This window comes from Aptenodytes forsteri, unplaced genomic scaffold (assembly GCF_000699145.1).
Source record: "Aptenodytes forsteri isolate BGI_AS27 unplaced genomic scaffold, ASM69914v1 Scaffold280, whole genome shotgun sequence".
Lineage (NCBI taxonomy): Eukaryota > Metazoa > Chordata > Aves > Sphenisciformes > Spheniscidae > Aptenodytes > Aptenodytes forsteri.
The window spans coordinates 459,436-478,162 of NW_008796042.1; the positions used below are offsets into that span (position 1 = coordinate 459,436).

Below are 18,727 nucleotides of genomic sequence, written 5' to 3' on the forward strand. Positions count from 1 at the left end.
TTTCTCCTGGGCGGTGGCATTCCTGCCTGCAATCCAGGATTTCACTTGGAAGCGCTGCCGGCACACCTTCAATGGCAACCAGATTTTTAAGCATTAGAAAGGGTAGCTGGGGAGAAGGCCTGCATGGGTGCGAGGTCTCCTCCCGGCCTCCTGCAAAGTCTCTGCCTGGCAGGGGTTTTTTTTGTCTTTTTTCTTTTTTTTTTTAAAGTGTTTGTTGTCTCTTTCTCTCCGCCAGCCGCTGTGTGCGTGGCCGGGTTGGCCATGCGCTTGGACAGACACGGAAGCTGACCCAGCCCCGCGGCCCCGGTGTGTACGCTGTGCCCGCCAGCGGCTGGTGGTGGGCCCCGGGGGGGAGCGGGGGCACCTGGGGCTCTGTGCCCCTGTGGCTGGCTGCCCCCGGTGCCCCAGGCGCTCGGGTAGGACGCGGGAACCCAGCCCCAAGACAGGTGTCCTTGGGTGTCCCCGGTGTGTCACCTCCAGCACCTGCTGGCTCAGATGCCCCTGGCAGCATTAGGACCAACGCGAGTAGCTGCTCCTGCGTGTGAAGGCTGACCCAGGCTTTGAGGTTTTACTGGTGTAAGTAGGTCTGCAGGGCTGTGGCGCTTTTATGCTGTGACGAGAAGTTGACTGCTAGTGTATTATTTGCTGGCAAATAATCCTTCTGACGCTCTTGGGGAGGGTCTGATTTCAGCTCTGCCAGCAAAATAACCCTTTGGGGCTATGCGGTGCCTTTCATGTGGGGCAAAAGAAAGTAGTGCTGGTTCAGCTATGTTGGTGTGCCCTAAAAAGGAGAAAGAAGGCTACAAATCCTTACAACTTCCCATAGTATCTCATGTTTTGTTATTTTTGCATTCTGGGGCTGAAAGTGAACGGCATTTGCAAGTTCTCTTTTGACCACTGAGATGGTGTTCCAAGACCCCTGGTCATTTTAGCACCATGCACGTTCTGGTTTTATTTATGGGCAAGAACCTGGAAATCTTTCCTCCTAATTTTGGCCCCACCACTTAGGATTTCTTCAAAGTTTTTTCCTCTTCTTCGTATTTGCCAACAGCAGTGATTACTACAGCCGAAACTTAGAAGAGAATCGGGCTGTCAGTGTCAGCCCAAAGCTTTCCCTTGATCTAAACATAGCAAAGGAAAACTAATTCTCTTCATCTAATTGCCATGAAAGAGAACAATACATATAAGCAGGCATTTTAACTCTCAGGTGGATTATTAAGTATTCTGCCAGCCTGTAGCAGCTGTTCTGTGCTGTATATTGTACTGGTATTATTTGTGATGGATGAAATGCAAAGCAAAGGATTTAGGTTTGTTTGCAGCACAGTGATACTGCAGCATGAAATGAAAAGGCAAACTGAGGCTAGATCCTAATGTTAGTGTGAATTGGCCCAGTTTCATCAAAATCCATAAAGCTGATTTATCGCAGTTGAGGAAGGAGGTCCCTTGCACGAAGGACATCTGGAACGAGAGAAATGGTGACTCCTGCTCTCCTGCAGGCTTCACAAGACTGCTGTAAAGCAGGAGTCATATTCCCACCTCAGCTGCTCCATTATAAGTACTTACTACTGACCTAGTTTTTGTCCCCTTTCGTTTTTGCCGTACGGTTTTGAGAGTTTGGTCTTTTGGCTCTTAAAAATCATATGATTTTTGAACGGGACCTAATGGTTTGAATCCATCCACAGAGGAAAAGAGGAAAACCTTGCCTGATGCCCTGCAACCTACTGGATCAGATTGATGGTGGTCTGGCACGTATTGTTCATCTGCTTCGTTTACTGTGTTTGGTAGACCATGCTCTATAGCTTTCTGTGAATATAGATACAGCTTGCATTTCCACCCCACCCCGAAAGCTCCTCCTGTTGCTATAGCCAGAAGGGAAGTGTGCTTGTTTCAGCCCTCCATGCTTTCCTTTCCTGAACTGTCCTTCCCCCTTTTCAGCTCAGCCTAGGGAAACACAGTCAGTACGCACCGATATATTTGGTGTCATGCGCACGAGTAGGAAAGAAGGTTCCCGTGCTTTCCATTATGGGGTACCCAGCATCCTTGGGAGGCAGAAATCATCTCTGCAAGGCCTCTTCCCTTAGTTTAACTGGTGAAATGATATTGGTGCTCTGTGGCTCCCTTTCTGTTTGGCAAGCCAGCCCCCAGGGCAGAAGCTTTCTCTTCTTTCCCGCTGCGCTGGGTAGGTGGATGTGAGAGTGACCAGGCTGGTCCTTCCTCCCCTGAAGGACAGACTGCTTAAACCAAAGCTCTCTCTGGCAGCCAGCACAGCCTTGGTGCCCGTTCAAAGTGCAGCTCTGATGAATAAATAGTGGCATTAGACAAACTCCCTGCTGCATCCATGGTGGGGCAGAGGGGGAGGGCCGGTGCTCCTGCCTCTGCAAACCGTATGTCAAAGACCGCTGCTTGGCTAAGAGCCATGCTGCCATAGGTGTTGCAGACCTGAGGTGAGGGTGGGCTGGTTGTCGGGGAGTGAGCAGAGGGCTCGCCACCGTAAGGCTGGACCCTGCTGGAAGGGGGATGGCCCAGTGCTCCCTTTTCCTCCTGTGAGCACTGGGGCTGCTCGCATAGCCAGCCAGGGAGCCGGTCCTGCTGGAACCTGGCTCTGTGAAAGCAAAGGAAAACAAGTGCCCATTGTTTTTTCAAAGGAGCTAGACAGCTGATGAGCACCTGGTGTTGGCACCAGAGAGACTGAGGGTTGTGGGACAACCCCTGTGGCAGGACCACATATTTAGGTCAGTTTAAGGCAGCTGTGAGTACAGCGTCTGAGGATTTGTTGAGGGCTGGTTGCTACAGGAGCTCCTGTAAAATCCCAGATGCATTGGGCTCTGTTTGTGTCAGCCCTCACTGAAACCAAAGCCTTGTAAACAAGGGACAGTAAAGCTGTGTTCAGGCCTGAGCCTGCCTGCTGACCACAAGTATTGTTGCATCTTTGCATTTGTCCATATCCTTGTTGAGGGAGAATAACAGAAAATGTCCAGCTTAAAACCAGCTGTATTACAAATAAGATTCTTCTTCCATGTAATCGTGGAGGTTAGTAATTAGTACTGTGTTTTTGCTATTGGTTTAACTCCTCCAGTGGGCACAACTAGGGTGTTGAAAGTAGGCTAATTGGCTGTCCCTTCTAAATCCTCTGCAGAATTTCTCTGTTCATATAGCAAAAATTGTGTTGCAGTTTCTTAAATAGTGGGAGAAAAAGTTCTTTAATATTTTTGATGGGTTGTCAAAACCTAATATCGGTCCCAAACTATCAGAGAGTAGATCTTTATTTCTTCCCTGGTCTCTGACATGGGCAGAAGGTTTTGAGAGTTATTTAAATTCCGTGGGTCACAGATCCCATGGCATGCATAACTTAACCTGTTCACAGATCCAGAAGTGTCATGATTGAATGACTATGTACCCGACTTCTTTAAAGAAGGCCTAAATCCTATAACTGAACCAGAATCTAGGCTCTCAACTATAAATTATGAGCCCCCACATATTCAGTCAGAAGGGCGTGTTAAGTACCCAGAGTGGAGACTTCGGGCTCTGTAAGAAATAAGCACACAAATGCAGGTGTTAGGCATCTCACTCAGTGAGAATACAGTGTTACTGTGAAGCTGACTGGCCCGGCTCGAGGGCTACCCCTTTGTTTCCTGTAACTGTACCACTTTTATCACTAAAAGAGGAACAAAATGATATGAAAAGGCTTGAAGAAAAGGAAGGGGGGGAGCAGATGTCTGAAAAATGTTTCACTTGGGCAGATTGAGTTGACAGTCTAAAATTTCTTGAAGGTGCCAGATTTCAGTTTCTTTAGTGAGAAGCAAGAATATCTCACAGATCTTCAAAGTATCCGGCCTCTCAAGCTGGCTGATAGACAGCATAGGGTACTGGCTGGACTGTGAATGCATGATTCAGATTTAAGTGACTGCGTGCAAGTCACATGGCTTCTTCAGCTTCCTCTTCTGAGTTGGACATATTTCCTGAGAGACACAGGCTTTTTCTCACAAGATACTTGGGTAAAATACCGCAGAGGAGAGGAGGTGTTCTTGTAGATATTACAGCTTAACAATGCATTAGAGGTCTGGTTTTGCTTATGGACAGGTGGCTGAGAATCAAAAGGTGACTGAATTATCTTTATTTACTCCAGTTGCTTTGTTAAGCTGACTTAATAAAGGCTAAAAGGAATTTTCCTACCACCTGCCTTTAGAGCTTCCTGAAATCCTGGCTTTAAGGCTGTTTTGTAGTATCCAGGGCAGTGCACCTCTTCTCTCTGGTGTCTAGAAAGAAGAGCTGTTCCTTTCCTCTCTGCACTGTGCCACTGCTTTGCTTGTTTTTCTGCACAGTAGTAGGTGGAAAGAGGCCAAACATTTCTAGCCCCCGCTTTTATACTCGAAGTTGTTGCCTGTCCAAGTGGTTTTGCTTTTAATCACAAGGCAACGTAAGGGGAAAAAAAAAAAAGTGGCTCGCCTAAGGAGACAGGTCTTTCCCTTTCTACACAAACCTGTCCTTGTCCATGGGCAAAGAGAAGAACTGCTTATGAAACTCTTCTGGTTAATAAACAGTCATAACAGGGAAGACAGCATGTCCCTCCTGGTTAGTGGCTCATGTAAAGCAAAGGCTCTGGGTTACTAAGAAACTTCTGTTACCTCCTGATGCTTGCAGGAGTGTTGTGTAAGAGCTGAGCTCTCTTAGCTTTCTAGCAGGCAGCCAGCATTTGAGGTGAAGCTTTGTTTGGCCCGTGCAAAACGAACACTAAGCACTGAGAAACCTCCTTTGCGAAAGTCAAGGTGTACTAATGGGAGAGGGAAAATAGAGGAGGCAACTGTGAAAGCTGTGGCAAAGAAAAAGTATTAAATTGCTTCAGTGCTGCATTTTGCTGTTCTCCCTGACCGCAAAAGTCACCGTGACTTTAACTGAACGGATTGTCATGCCTGGGGTGACAGCAGGCTAAGTCAGCTGTTAGAAGGAGATGGAGTTCCATAGCGTGCTGTAGCCTCCCTGCTGAAATTGTCTCCTCTTCAGACTTCCAGTTGTTTGCATTGTGGTGTTCACTGTTTCTCATTCCTTCTGCTCTGCTTGCCCCCTCAGCCTTGAGTAGTGCTTGGCTGTGCTCCTCCTGAGTGCTCCCTGGGAAAGCAATAATGATCACATTCATGAACAACTCGGACAGCGAGGAGGAGCCCTGCAATGAGAGAACATCCCTGATGTCTGCAGAGAGCCCGCCAGTACCCTCTTACCAGGATGGCCTGCAAGCCTCACAAGCAGGGGAAGTGCAGGCACATAGGGTAGGTATGCGTCCTTCCCGGGGAGTGAAGAAATGGGATATGATGATAGATGTAGTCCTGCTACCCCTCAATCCCTCCCAGCAGACTGGCTTCTAGGACTGGCTGTGGCCAGTGCTGTTTCTCTGGTGTCACTCTCTCAGCCAGCAGCAGCAGTGCCTATTCCTATTTCCTCCACTGTGACTTTTTCCCCTTTTTATCTCCATATATACTCCTCCCTTTTCCTTCCTTTTCGTAAAGATACAGGCTTTTAATCAGGACCTGATGCACATATGACTCTTGCAGGATATCCTTTTCAGCCTTCTTGTTTTGCCAGAAACCCTTTATCCGTTCTGGTCAAATGCAGCAAATGTTAGAACAGAATCTAGTCCTGCTGCCAGCAAAGCATCAGGATAAAGCAAGCACAGCATTGCTGTGGGAGGAGGAACTGATCAAGCTTATGCCACCTCAGATGATGTTTCTTCTTTTTCAGTTCTGTGCACCTTGTCCTTCATGTGCATGTGTCCATCTATATATTTGGACTTGAAGAGGCCCCTAGATATTCATGGTTTTGGTTTAAAAACTCCAATGCAGCCTATTTGTAACAGAATTTCTAATTGTATTGTTCAATTGGTACCTTCCTATTAGGAACAAGTTGAAATATGATGGAATGAAACTTTGAACACAAAGAAAAGAAGGTCTTATATATTTGCTAATATTTCTTTTCAGAAGAGGCGAACAGGTAGCAGCCGTAGCCCTAACAATGTTGCTGATGGGGATATGTCTGACTCGGGTGTTCCAGTGAGAGAAAGCACCTTGGAAAATGAAGAGGAGGAACTGACTCTGAAATATGGAGCAAAGCATGTAATCATGCTCTTTGTGCCTGTCACCCTTTGTATGATTGTTGTCGTCGCCACCATAAAGTCAGTGCGCTTCTATACGGAGAAAAACGGGCAGCTGTAAGTGGGGTCTTCAAAACAGCCTCTGAGTATATGGGATCCCTAGCTTTACACATACGTTCCACGCACGCGTGTCTGTGTACACAGAGCGCTTCCTTGGCAGGCTGGAAGAGCCTTTACACAGCTAAAGGTGGCTGTGTAAACATACAAAGATCTTACTAAAGTATGCTACGTTCATCTGTGTAAGTCTTTCCATACCTGCATTATACTGATTCATTAGTGCTGTCATAAGCGAAGCCTGTGAGCAGTGTAATAATGAAGTTGCTTCATACTGCAGCATAAAAGGCCCAGGCTGAACTCCTAGTCTGCTCACCCACTAGCTGGCAGCAATCGGGGAATAGCATGTTCATTTGGATGAGTGTCTCATTTCCTGATGACATTTCTGGTTCCTAAAGACTCATGGTGTGGATACGTAATTCCATCCAGCTCTTGCTCACTGTGCCTGAGAGCACTCCTGGGGCTCTAACTGTGCTTCACACGGCAGGTGGAGAAACGGGGACTGTGGTCCCTTGAACTGAACCAAAGGAAACAAAATGGTGGGGGTGCGGGGTGATGAAAGAGTCCAAGACCCTCCCATCAAGTGTGGAAAGAAAGGGTCCCCCCCTTTCAGGACAGCACCTGGGATGTATCTTTATGGTTATCATGGAGAGGGTCCAGAGCATGCAATAAAAATTTGTGGCCTGGAGAGAAGTTACCAAATTTAAATGAAGTCATTTATACTCTAGGTTGTTTTGTTTAGAGCTTTGCCAGCCACAGCTTCGCTGTAGGAATGTGCTTTTGATAGAGACCACTAATCTTTAGTTGATAATTAACTGGAGCCCAGCCCCTTCAGAGGCTACATCTCATGTTTGCTGTCCTTGGCAGTCATACCTCCCCTTCTTTCCCACACACAGAGAGGTCTGGTTTTATCTTGGGGCAGTTAGTTAGAAGAGAATATACGTACTTTGTATGGCTTTTGCTTTATCGTGCAGGATCTACACCCCTTTCAGTGAGGATACCCCATCTGTGGGCCAGCGTCTCTTGAACTCGGTGTTGAACACCATCATAATGATCAGCGTCATTGTTGTAATGACGGTGTTCCTAGTTCTGCTCTATAAATATCGCTGCTACAAGGTAAAGCATTCATGCCAGAGCCTTTTCCACCTATATGCTGTGAACTTGAGTTCAAGTGGGGCTTGCGTGTCAGTGAGAAATACAGGCACTGCACTGGCTAGTCCACATCTTAGTCATAGCAAGAATCATACTGTACAGAAGCCTTTGTCAGTGGTGGTAGAGCTGTGCCCCTGAATATGCTTTGCTGTTATTTTGTCGCTAATGGTAGGCTCTTAAAAACAAGGCCTGCTACTTTGTGTTAGTCAGGTCTGAGCCTTCTCCACCTGATCAAGAAGTTTTGCAGTTTGTACCATTTACTGCAAGTGCCTTCTCTTAAGAAGGTTCAGACAAGCTTTGTGGAAACTGGTGTTCTTCCTGCCTGTGGAGGCTCTGGTGGAAGGGGACAAGGCTTGGAGGGAAAGGCACATTCAGGTTTTATGGTGCCCAGGGAGTTGTTATATGTGGTACCAGCCCAGCATTTGAGCTCTGGCCATTGCTGCTTTTTAAACTTGGCCCTGAGATGGATTTATTGTACAGCCTTGGGCAAACCTCTCCTCCTCCCCACCAAGCGGAGAGGATGTGCTTACCTGTCTAAGCTAGGAGCCTGTATGGATACCCATGGAAATGGATAGGAAAGAGACTAAAAAAAACCCAGCCAAACCAACGAAAACAAACACCGAGGGATAGAATAAAAAATGTAGGAGTTTGGGAGAATTGGGAGTGACTGGCTGTCCCTCCTCCCTCACTGGCAGTGGGGAAGGCAGGGTCTTTGGAAACTGGAGGAGGAGTGAGGAAGGAGACTGTTGGACAATAGGAAGCTCTGTCAATAGTGAATGCAGCACCGTGACCTGTGCGAGGGGGAACAGCCCCTTCAATTACTGTCTCTTCTTGCCCTTGATAGTTCATCCATGGCTGGCTCATCCTGTCCTCTTTGATGCTGCTTTTCCTCTTTACCTACATATATCTCGGGTAAGTGGGAATGGTGCAGGTAACCTGGCAGTTCAGGGCTCCCTCACCTCTTTCCAGAAAATCCCCAACTTGAACAAGGAAAGGAATATCTCCCCTTCTCCAAATGGAGGTTTAAAAATTGTTAGAATGAGATAGCTTTCTTTAAAAAAAAAAAAAAAAATAGAAAATGAGGTCTTTAATGGGGAATGCCTGATTTTACAGTGCCTACTCTACAAAAATCACTGGGAAGCAATACCATGAGCATGAAATGAACAGGCTGAACCTCGTGGTACAGAGGCCCTGAATTACACGTTGAGAAGCAAGTGGAAAGGAACTTTATGTGCTGAGTTGGTTCTCTGATTTGTCTTGCCTTTTTCTCAGACTACGTTGTTTTGAGCTCATTCCCTTAGCTCCCAGTTCAGGTAGAACCAAGCTTTTAACTTGCTGGTGACACTTGTTAAAACTTTTCATCTTTAACTGTGAGCATCATGCATCTGGTGGGATGACTCTTACATGACTTATTTGCTGCAGACGGTCATGTAGCCACAGGCCTGTGTTCAGTTAAGACTTGAAATCCTGCCTGCTCAAACCCTTGGAATCCCTGTTGACCTCAGGACTAAGGCACTGTGGTGCTTGTTTGCACACACAGCATGTCCATCTCCTGCAGGAGGAACAGAGAGCGAAGAGCAGCAGTTGGCTGCAAGGCAGGTTCCCCCTTCATGATGAGAGCTGCTTCTATCCTGCTTCCTCCTGGTGTAGTAGGAGGTTTGTTTAACTACAGCTAGTAGGATGCTTTGCGTGTCAGTTGCTTTTATTGCTTAGCTAAATTTTCTTGTTGTATTCCAGTGAAGTATTGAAGACGTACAACGTGGCCATGGATTACCCCACTCTGTTCTTAGTCATCTGGAATTTTGGAGCTGTTGGAATGATTTGCATACACTGGAAAGGTCCCTTGCAGCTCCAGCAAGCGTATCTCATTATGATCAGTGCTCTGATGGCACTGGTTTTCATTAAATATCTACCTGAGTGGTCAGCATGGGTGATTCTAGGTGCAATCTCCATCTATGGTAAGTCTGGGTTGTGACTCTCAAGGTGTGGCTCATGGAGAGGTTACTCTGAGGCAATCTCAGGACTGTGTATGTCATTCAAAAAACAACTTTATGGTGCTAACAGCTTTAGAAAGAGGCAGATGGGCAATTAAGTTGACTCCCTGGCTTGTCTCTTGCTAACTTGTTCATGTAGGTACTGTACCCCTACCATGTCTTTTGAAGTGGAACACCAAGTCAGGGAAGTACTGAACCACATCTGACTGCATGGTAGGCGTGGTTTTGTTTACGGTTATCGACAGATCATGGATTTTGGTATGAGTTAAAAGTTTCAAGAGAACCTGCAGAACAAGAGGCGGCTGGGAGGTAACATTCAGATTGGTGAGGAGCTCTGATGGAGGAGAGAGGGTAGGCAAAGAGGAACTGGACCAAAGGCCTTCATTCATGTGAAACACAGTCAGTGTACGTAGCAATGGATTGTGGAATGTGAACAAAGTACCCCCAGTCCTCCTCTAATTAAATTTAACACCTCGATGTAATGCTGTCATCTACTTTCAAAGAAATAACGTGGTATTCTCAAGAGGCTTTTTATAGGATTAGCACAATGAAAACTCTTATTATTACATTAAGCCTGGGGGATGGCATTTTAAGTGAACAACATCTTCAGGGACTAGAACAGCTAGAGTTATGCAAAGTGGCAGAAACTGCCATTCAGGAAATCATCCAGTTAATATCGATAGATGTAATTTTGAGGGGAGAATAGCTTTTTAAAGATAAAGAATGTAAAATATGCATAATAGTTTGAGATGAGATTGTCTGGCCCTTTTCTCTTTGCAGATCTGATGGCTGTTCTCTGTCCCAAGGGGCCACTGAGAATGCTGGTAGAAACTGCACAGGAGAGAAATGAGCCCATTTTTCCTGCATTAATATATTCCTGTGAGTAAGATTAGAATGTTAATGTTTTTAACCAGGTTAAACTCGTAACCTGTTTCTGTGTCAAACCAAAGAGCATTATTTTAATTACTTCCTCGCCCTAAGATTGGTGCACATTTATGCTCTGGAACAGACCATTTGTAGAAGGCCTTCTTTATCAGTTACAATGGTGCTAACTCTAGCCAAAGGGAGCCCACATTTGCCTTGTGAAGCTGAAATGTTCAAAAGTAGATTTATCCTTTCGTGAATACAGTGCGGAACATGCCCGTTAGTTCTGCATACAAAAACCTGTGTTAGATGGACAGTAGTGTTTGCGAGGTTCTGTGATTAGATGATGCTCGCTCAGTACACTTATTCCTTGTGCATACACTTTATAGACACACTTTAAATGTGTGATGAGGTTCCACTTTTCTTGTAGCCCTCTTGCTCTGTGCACTGTACGGATGGCAGTGCTTAGAATATATTTGCTTTATTGTTCATTGTGTGGCTGCTCGCTTTGTAAAGGGCTCTATTCAAGTATTGCTCTGCAAACAAAATCAGTCGTCTCTTCCTTGGCTTTCTTGGGCTGTTTAACTACGATGGTGTCCGGTGCCCTTATCCACAAAGGTGCTTAAGATTAAGACAGTTGGAAGGCAGGTGACTCAACACTCACGGGACCTGGACTTAAGTGCTTCATGGGCCTCAGTGACTTTTTCATTACATCGCTTGTAAGATGAACGGGTATTTCCAAATGTTAGGTGCTAAGTTGAGGATGCCCACAACCCGATTCATCTTTTTTTTTCCCCAAGCATTTAATGTTATATAAATGCTTTTATATGTTCCAAGCAGAGCTTCTGTTGGCTTCAGCTGACCTCCCTTTTACTGGAGATTCTGTTATACTGACCTGAGACAATCTAGATGAAGTCTCTCACATGTTTTAGTTAACAAACAAGAGTTTCTCTAAAGGAGAATGCAATTCAAGAACGTCAGTGTCTCCATTGCAAGACCACATTCTGTGGCTCTCTCTAGATGCAAAAACATCACCTTGGGTGAGCTTGTAGTGGAAAAGCAGGCACTGTATTTGCCTTGGCTTATTTTGTTTAGTTTAGCTTCTATAAAAACAGGAAGACTGATGCACCCTTACATAAACAGCTGATTTGAGTTCCCTTCCACTGACTTCAGAATGGTTTGTATTCCTTTTTAATTTAGGGATCCATCTCAAGAATAAACCCCCAAACATGCTTCAGTTGTTCTTGGAACCAAAACAGAAATAGCCAATATTTTGACAGGAAAGAACCAAAACAAACAGGCAGAGATAAACGCACCCTGACTCCTGCATGCCCCTCGCTTGTGTGCTTTACCTTTAGCAGAACATGAGGAGTAAGCTGTGTAAGTTAACCTCTGGTTACCTTTTGTACTACCATCATTTCCTGGGCAATTGTTTTCTTTGAAGAGAAGAGTCAGAAGCCAGGAAGAAAACGAAGGAGATGAGGACCCTAGTTCTGGATTTTTGCTTTCTTTAGCCTACAGAGCAGACTATGCTGACTCTTAGCTATTTGTGCTCTGGGACTTTCTTAAAAACTGAATAGATGCACTGCCTTAATTTTCTCCCACTTTGCCTTCTAAGTGCCTAGGGAAACCAACTAAGAGTGAGTGTTTTAAAAGCATTTACAGGAGCAAGAGTTTGTATTTTTAGGGACAGCTAAATACTTAGCTCCTCTGAGCTATAGTGACCGATGTTTTATGCAGCTGATTACTTTCTGTCTGTCTTCTAGCTGCTATGATGTGGACAGTTGGAATGGCAAAGCCAGACACAGCAGCAGGAGGACCAAGTCAGCAGACATGGGATGCAGGTTTGCTTGCGTGTTACTCTTCTATACAGAGTACTGTCCCATGGAAAGAATGTGTGTGTTTGAGACTGCAAGTAAATGTAAGCCCCTGAACCTTGACGGATGCATTTTTTTTCAGTGTTGCTACATTAGTTGCAGAACTCAGTGATGTTCTGAAACCTGCTGTTTGGGCTGGCAGCAAAGATGACCAGACGGTGTAGGAAGCTCCAGTATTCAGGATGCCTTTATTTAAAAAACCAACCAACAAACCAAAAAAACCAAACAAAAGTGTTATCCAACATACATCTTCAGATGCACTGAAGTCAAAGCTGAAAGTGGGCTAGTGGGGGGTTATATTTTTACTAGCTGGGGTTGGTAAATTACTACATAGGCTCATAAATATAATGCTGATGGGCTGGTGAACTTAAGTGCGTTGCAGTGTGTTGCATTCAGGCCACTGCCACGGAGCAGACATGCTTCTACCTAGCTTTAAGTGCAATATGACTTACCCTGCCAAAGAAAATGAACGTCTTTACATTTACCCTTGGGTAAAGGCTTATGTTTGGGCAGTTACCCAACAGCAGCTGCTATGTTCCAAGTTTACATTCTAGCTGGTCCTGTGGTAATTTTTGTGCCTTTGGTTTTATCTTCTTGAAATGCAAGTTAAACTGCAGTTTTGAAGGTGAATGAATAAAATCTGACTTGTGGTGTTGGGAGGATTTCCCATCTGGTCCTGTTGCACTTCAGAGATTACAGTACCTTTTTATGTTAAAGCAATAAATGTACGCTAAGGCTTGATAACTGAACATGCTGCTTATTTCAGGATAAAGCAGCTGACATACTAACAAAGCGCAGGGACACAATCCTGCTTTGAAACTGGGCACAGAGCGGGAGCAAACTACATGCTGAGGCATACAGAATGCCACTGTGGAAGCTCTGTGTGTCCCAGGTCACAGTCTGCTTGCATCTGCAGCGGCAGCATCCTGTCAGACTGACATGGACTGGAAAGTTTGTATGAGCACTTCTGAAAAATAGGAACTGTCAGATAGAGTACTATATCATAGACTGGCTGCTTCCAAAAGCCCTACCGAGGGCTCTGTTAGATGTGTTTAACAGGACAAAAAAAAATTAAATATGTGAACAACGAAATGTGTCCACTTACTACATGTGAACACCCAGCCCCAATGTCAGTGTGATTCAGGGCAGAACTTTTCTCATAAATGGCAGTCCTCTTAGTCATCCATTTTTGTCATACCACCAGTTAAGGAATACCTGAGCACCTCCACCCCAAAGATGTAATAATGTGGGAGTGCATATTAAGTTTACTCGGTTTTACTTGTTATTCTAGCCTGTGCAGAGCAATGCTTAGTTCTGCATATGTACTCACTTGTTAAAGCCATTGAACACCTGAGTAGCTGCCAAAGAAGCTGTGAACGTGTACCCTTCCGACTGTTTCAAATAATAACATGCGTGTTTTCCTCAAAGCCACTAAATGGCTCTGCTTGAATTGGTCCTGATGATCACACCTCCAAGAAACAAAGGGCTTACCCATTCCAGAGAAGCTTCACAGAAACGTAGATTTCATGCATTAAAACAAGTTATAAATGTAGCTACCTCTTGTGTGTGTTTGTTTTATTTTGTCTGCTCTTCTTGGCCCATTTTTGTGGAACCAAGCTGAGGATGGGAGAGAGAACCACAGGAGCCCTTCACACGCAGACTCTCAGATGTTGGAGACGAGGAGTCCTGCTCCAACCCGCCCCATCACTTCTTTTGAGGAACTCGAGGAGGAGGAAAGTAAGGGAAGCTTCATATCTTGTTTTCAGTGTAGTCAGAGTCGGCGCCTGACGTTTTTACTCATTGTGGTTAACACTCTGTTACCCAGTTTGGCCTAATCATAGTTAATTTGAAGAGTTGTGACTTGCTGAGCAACAAAGATCTTGAGTCTGACTCTGTATTACTTCTTGCTGCTGCAGTATCTGTTCTGGGGTTGTGGTTCCAGTGACATCTCTTGGCGACGCGGACAATTTAAGCAGGAACCTTCACCTGCTCCCAAGGGGACAAGAATTTGTTCAGGAGGAGCAGAAGTAACACTTTTCTTTTTCCACTTCTCTCAGGGGGTGTGAAGCTGGGCCTTGGAGACTTCATATTTTACAGTGTGCTTGTTGGGAAAGCAGCTGCCACAGCTAGTGGAGACTGGAATACTACACTGGCCTGCTTTGTAGCCATTCTCATAGTAAGTGAGCAAGCTTTTAAAAACTCAGTTACAGCCTGTTTAGCACAGCAGTGTTGCCAGAAGTACTAGCAGCTGAGCACTGCTAAATCTCTGCAGGTAATATGCTGGGTGTTTAGGAGAAACCACCAGTGGATTTCCCAGCCCAGTGCTCTGTCTATAAAGACAGGCTTTAAACAGCCGCTGGGAGAAGCTGAACGATACGGGCTGGGAGGGAGGATTCCTCAGAGCAGAGCCAAGTGTGGAGATGGTGGGGGTGAAACAGCCCCAGGCAAAACAGTTACAGCTGAACTGTTAGTGTGTTTGCTTCAGTGTTAAAGATTGCGGACTTCTGTCAGCCACAAAAGTCAATATTATGAACTCCACATAGATTATCAAGTCCGCTGGGAGAAGCTGAACGATACGGGCTGGGAGGGAGGATTCCTCAGAGCAGAGCCAAGTGTGGAGATGGTGGGGGTGAAACAGCCCCAGGGAAAACAGTTACAGCTGAACTGTTAGTGTGTTTGCTTCAGTGTTAAAGATTGCGGACTTCTGTCAGCCACAAAAGTCAATATTATGAACTCCACATAGATTATCAAGTGTAGTTGAAAAGGTTAACTCCCTTTTGCTGAGGAGAACGGCTAAATAAGAGGATGAAGACCTATCTTGTTCTTCTATTCATGCTGGAAAAAACAGGAAGGAAGGACACTTAAAAATCCTTGGAAATTGTCAGTAAAAGCAGATGACAATCATACTGAAACTGCTAAAGGACTTGGTCCTGCCAGGTCTAATGACCACACGCTGTTGAACTTTCACCTAGGTAGAAAATAATTACTAGGAACTTGCTGTTTACACCAGACTAGCCAGAAGGGCAACAGCAGGAGTTATAGAAGGTAGAAGAAAATGAATTATCCCGTCCTTCTTGGGCCTCCCTTTCCCCACTTAGATCCCAAGGATAGTGAAAGAACTAGAAATGAACTAACTTAAATAAAGCGTGTTGAGTGTAGCTTTCCTACCTCACAGGTCAGAGAAACCTAAAGGATCACCTGGCTCCATATCCTAGGGTCCAGCACAGGGCCCCTTCGCTGATGGGAATGTTCTCTGTTGTCTGTCCGTGAGGCAAAATGTCCCATTCTGTTTCTTTTACGGTGCTGTTAAAATTTTTGGAGCCTAGTGTCTCTGCAGTTTTGTCGTCATGGAGGAAGAAGAAAGGGCTCAGATGAGAGAAGGAATCCATACCTAAATGCACTTAGGCATACTGTCTACCCAAAATGTACAAAAGCTTTCACACATGCTCAAAAAACCAGCTCTTGGCCTGCTATCCAGATAAAACCAGAATTCACCTATCATAGTAAGCAATCCAGTCAAAACAACAGCAGTGGATATTTTGGGGTTTTTTTTGTTCTCTTTTACCCCAAGAGACTTGGAAAACTGGGAAGGTGTTAGAAGTACATGCTGCTGTGTATTAGTCCTCCAGTGAAACTCCTTATCTGTGCGGTTCACCAGGATTTAAGTGCTTTTATCTGCTGGATCAGTACTTCATAGATAATGGCATAGAACAAAATGTAAAATAATCTGTAAGTAAATTAACTTCTCGGGGTCGGCTTTATGTCAGCACTAGCTGTTTATACCACTTTCTCAGCGGAGAGCTGTGTTCAAGATTGCTGAAGAAAATACGTGGCCAGCTTGTGTGAAAGATGAAGGTGTGGGCAAGCGTACCTCATGCCACTGGTAGCTCAGGCAGGCTTCAATTGCTGTACAGTGTATATAGCTTATTATTTGTGTATTAGTTTGTTGATGACAGATATGTTTCTGGGCTTCTTACTATATCTCCTTGTGTTTTTTATTCTCTCTGGCAGGGTTTATGCTTAACTCTTTTATTACTGGCTGTTTTTAAGAAAGCACTGCCTGCCCTTCCCATCTCCATTACCTTTGGCTTGGTCTTTTACTTCTCGACAGACAACCTTGTGCGACCGTTCATGGACACCCTGGCCTCCCACCAGCTGTATATTTAGAAGAAGTGGGAGTTAGAGGATTCTTTTTAAAGTTTTGCTGTGAAGTATCGTACACTGTTTGGAATAAGTCATAAAGTTTTACACTTAGTGCCATATATTTGTAAGGAAAACACTAACTCTGTGACATGATGTGTACTAAAAATCTAATAGTTACATGTTAAACTGAGATTTTTCACAGGACTTTTGGACTCCAGTGAAAAGCCTGGGTCACTGCTGATGTCAGCGCATTACTTTTATTTTATTTGATGTGCACACTGGCTGTTGTGAGCACAGAAACCTGTATGTAGCATGGGACACTGGAGAAGGGTCTGATCTGTGCTTCCAGAAGCTAAGGTGTTTTAGGCCTGGAATTGCAATCAAGTTTAACTGTACTCTAGAATTGCTAATGCTTCACACTTCTGAAGTGTTGTGCAAACACGCAGTGCAAGTAAGTCGTACTTGTAATCAGAAAAGCATAGCAGCCAGCATGCACAGAACAGAGCAGTGCATTACACCTGGTCGTCAGCATTAGAGAAGCGAGGCTGAACTTCATAAGCTGGCCTCTGTGCACACAACTTCTGTTGAAATTGCCCCAAATGGCTATTTATTCTGACCTTAGTGGGACATAGTGAGCCATGACGGATCTAGACAGGATGTCAGTGGTGGGACGTTTAAACATCAGGCTTCTGGTTCTGAGAGCATCCACCACTGCAGCTCACAGCTGAAGGCAGGGCTGCCCGTTCCAGCACATCAGATCCTCAGCGTGGGAAGACACATACTTTTTCCTGTCTCCTCCCAGCATTTTATCGCTTTGGAAATCTTTTTCTGGGTCCATACCACAATCCTTAAATTACCATAAGGTAGAAATTACTGCACAACTCCAGTAAATCAGTTGACCTGTAACTTCTGGTATGTATTTCTGGTCTCATTTCTGTGCATTGTTGTAACCACTCCACAGGAGGATTTACCTTCCCTTTACGAAGAGGTTCTCTTAACACTGATTGAGGCTTGGTTTACCTAGTTTTTGGTACTGTTTAAAGATTATTTTTTTTAATTACAAATTTTAAAATAGCTATTTAATGTCAAAGGGACTCTTTTGGAAATACCCTGTCATAGTTTGTATCAAAATAGGGGGGTGCAAACTTTAACCTGCTGTGACGTTACTCTACATAAGACATCATTAATGCTAGGAATATTTACACAGCCTCAAGTGTGGTCATTAAAAAAAAAAAAAAATCACAGTGCTTGTTGCCAGTAAAAAATACAGGTCTGACTGAACCTTAATGTTTTCTCCAGTTTTTAAAATAATTTTATTTCTACTCCGAGAGTCAGTTTTCTAGAAATAGCCAAGTTCTGTGATTTTTTTTCTTTTTACTCGAGTGTCTATTATGCAAATAAGCTCTGTTTTCTTTTGACAGCTAATCAATGTCAGTGTTTCAACATGTAACATTATGCAAGGTTTTGTGAATAATGCAATGTCATTGAGAGATGTAGAATTTTATCTCTGAAAATACTTTTTAGATAAGGCTTTGAACTATGTATTTTTAAGGTAGTGCTTTTTCCAATAGACTTGTTCAAGCTAATCTACTTTGATATTTAACAAGGACATCACACAGATGATTCAAACAAATTTTTAAAAAGTGTGTAAGGGTTTTTACGAGTTGTGTGTGTCTCAGTTTGGACAAGTAGGTAATTCTTGCTCTTTGTTTAGTTTTCTGTCCTCATTTCTTACATTTGCAATGTTTGGACTTAACAGCTGCAGAGAGAGTTAATTATTACTAAAAGGTATTTCCTTTGGAAACATAAATCACTAGAGCTCTGTCTGCTGATTTTTAAGGTTTATGTGAGAGTTCGTTTTTCTTTTTGTTTGTTGTTTGGGTTTGGTGTGGTTTTTGGGGTTTTTTTGTTTGTTTGTTTGTTTTTTTAAACTAAAACAGTTACGGGGCCAAATCAGAATACAATCAATCACTTGCAAACATGATTTTACTTTTTGCATTGCATGGTGTAGAGAGGATGTGAAATATTTATATGTACTAGAAGAAAAAATCCTGCTTGGCTTCACAGGGTTATAGAATATTGTTAGAAACAATTTATTTCTATGAAAGCAGAGTTGATATTTGAAGGAAACTTAGGGGGTACCTTAAAATATTGAAGGATCACTACTGGAGCTGGTGGTTTTCTGCAGATTTGTGCTTGCCAAAGATTGGCCTTCCACTGAGCAATTCTGCATAACTGATAAAAACTGTAATTTAAAAGGTAACTGAGCAACAGATTCTGTCAGTGCAACAAAATGTATTGTCCTGGTGAATGATAGGATTATATCATATATATATACTGGAGTGGTTTTAATTGTGTAAAAGTTCATATGTATTTACTACAAATATATATATTCACTGTGTGTTTATGTGTGTATTTACACACATACACACAAGTTTCAAAATGATATAGAGTGATTTCTCATCTCATTTGACATTTTCACCTGTGCATAAAGTGAAGTT

At 44.0% G+C, this 18,727-nt stretch overlaps 1 protein-coding gene across 4 annotated transcripts; it reads left to right on the forward strand.

Annotated features, from left to right (window-relative positions):
* The first annotated feature begins 232 nt into the window (after window positions 1-232).
* Window positions 233-18,671, forward strand: PSEN2 (presenilin 2). Of its 4 annotated transcripts, XM_009285560.2 has the most exons (12): window positions 258-306; window positions 1,683-1,745; window positions 5,068-5,264; window positions 5,970-6,199; window positions 7,171-7,312; window positions 8,193-8,260; window positions 9,086-9,306; window positions 10,123-10,221; window positions 11,973-12,050; window positions 13,701-13,820; window positions 14,141-14,259; window positions 16,095-16,250. In XM_009285560.2, exons 3-12 carry the CDS (start codon window positions 5,121-5,123, stop codon window positions 16,248-16,250), a joined length of 1,377 nt encoding a protein of 458 aa, XP_009283835.1. In that variant the 5' UTR covers window positions 258-306; window positions 1,683-1,745; window positions 5,068-5,120. The 4 variants fall into 4 exon arrangements, with proteins under 4 accessions (XP_009283833.1, XP_009283837.1, XP_009283835.1 ...); XM_009285558.2 differs by lacking the exon at window positions 1,683-1,745 and having other exon boundaries at window positions 233-306; window positions 16,095-18,671; XM_009285562.2 differs by lacking the exon at window positions 1,683-1,745 and having other exon boundaries at window positions 233-306; window positions 5,973-6,199; window positions 16,095-18,671.
* The last annotated feature ends 56 nt before the right edge of the window (window positions 18,672-18,727 follow it).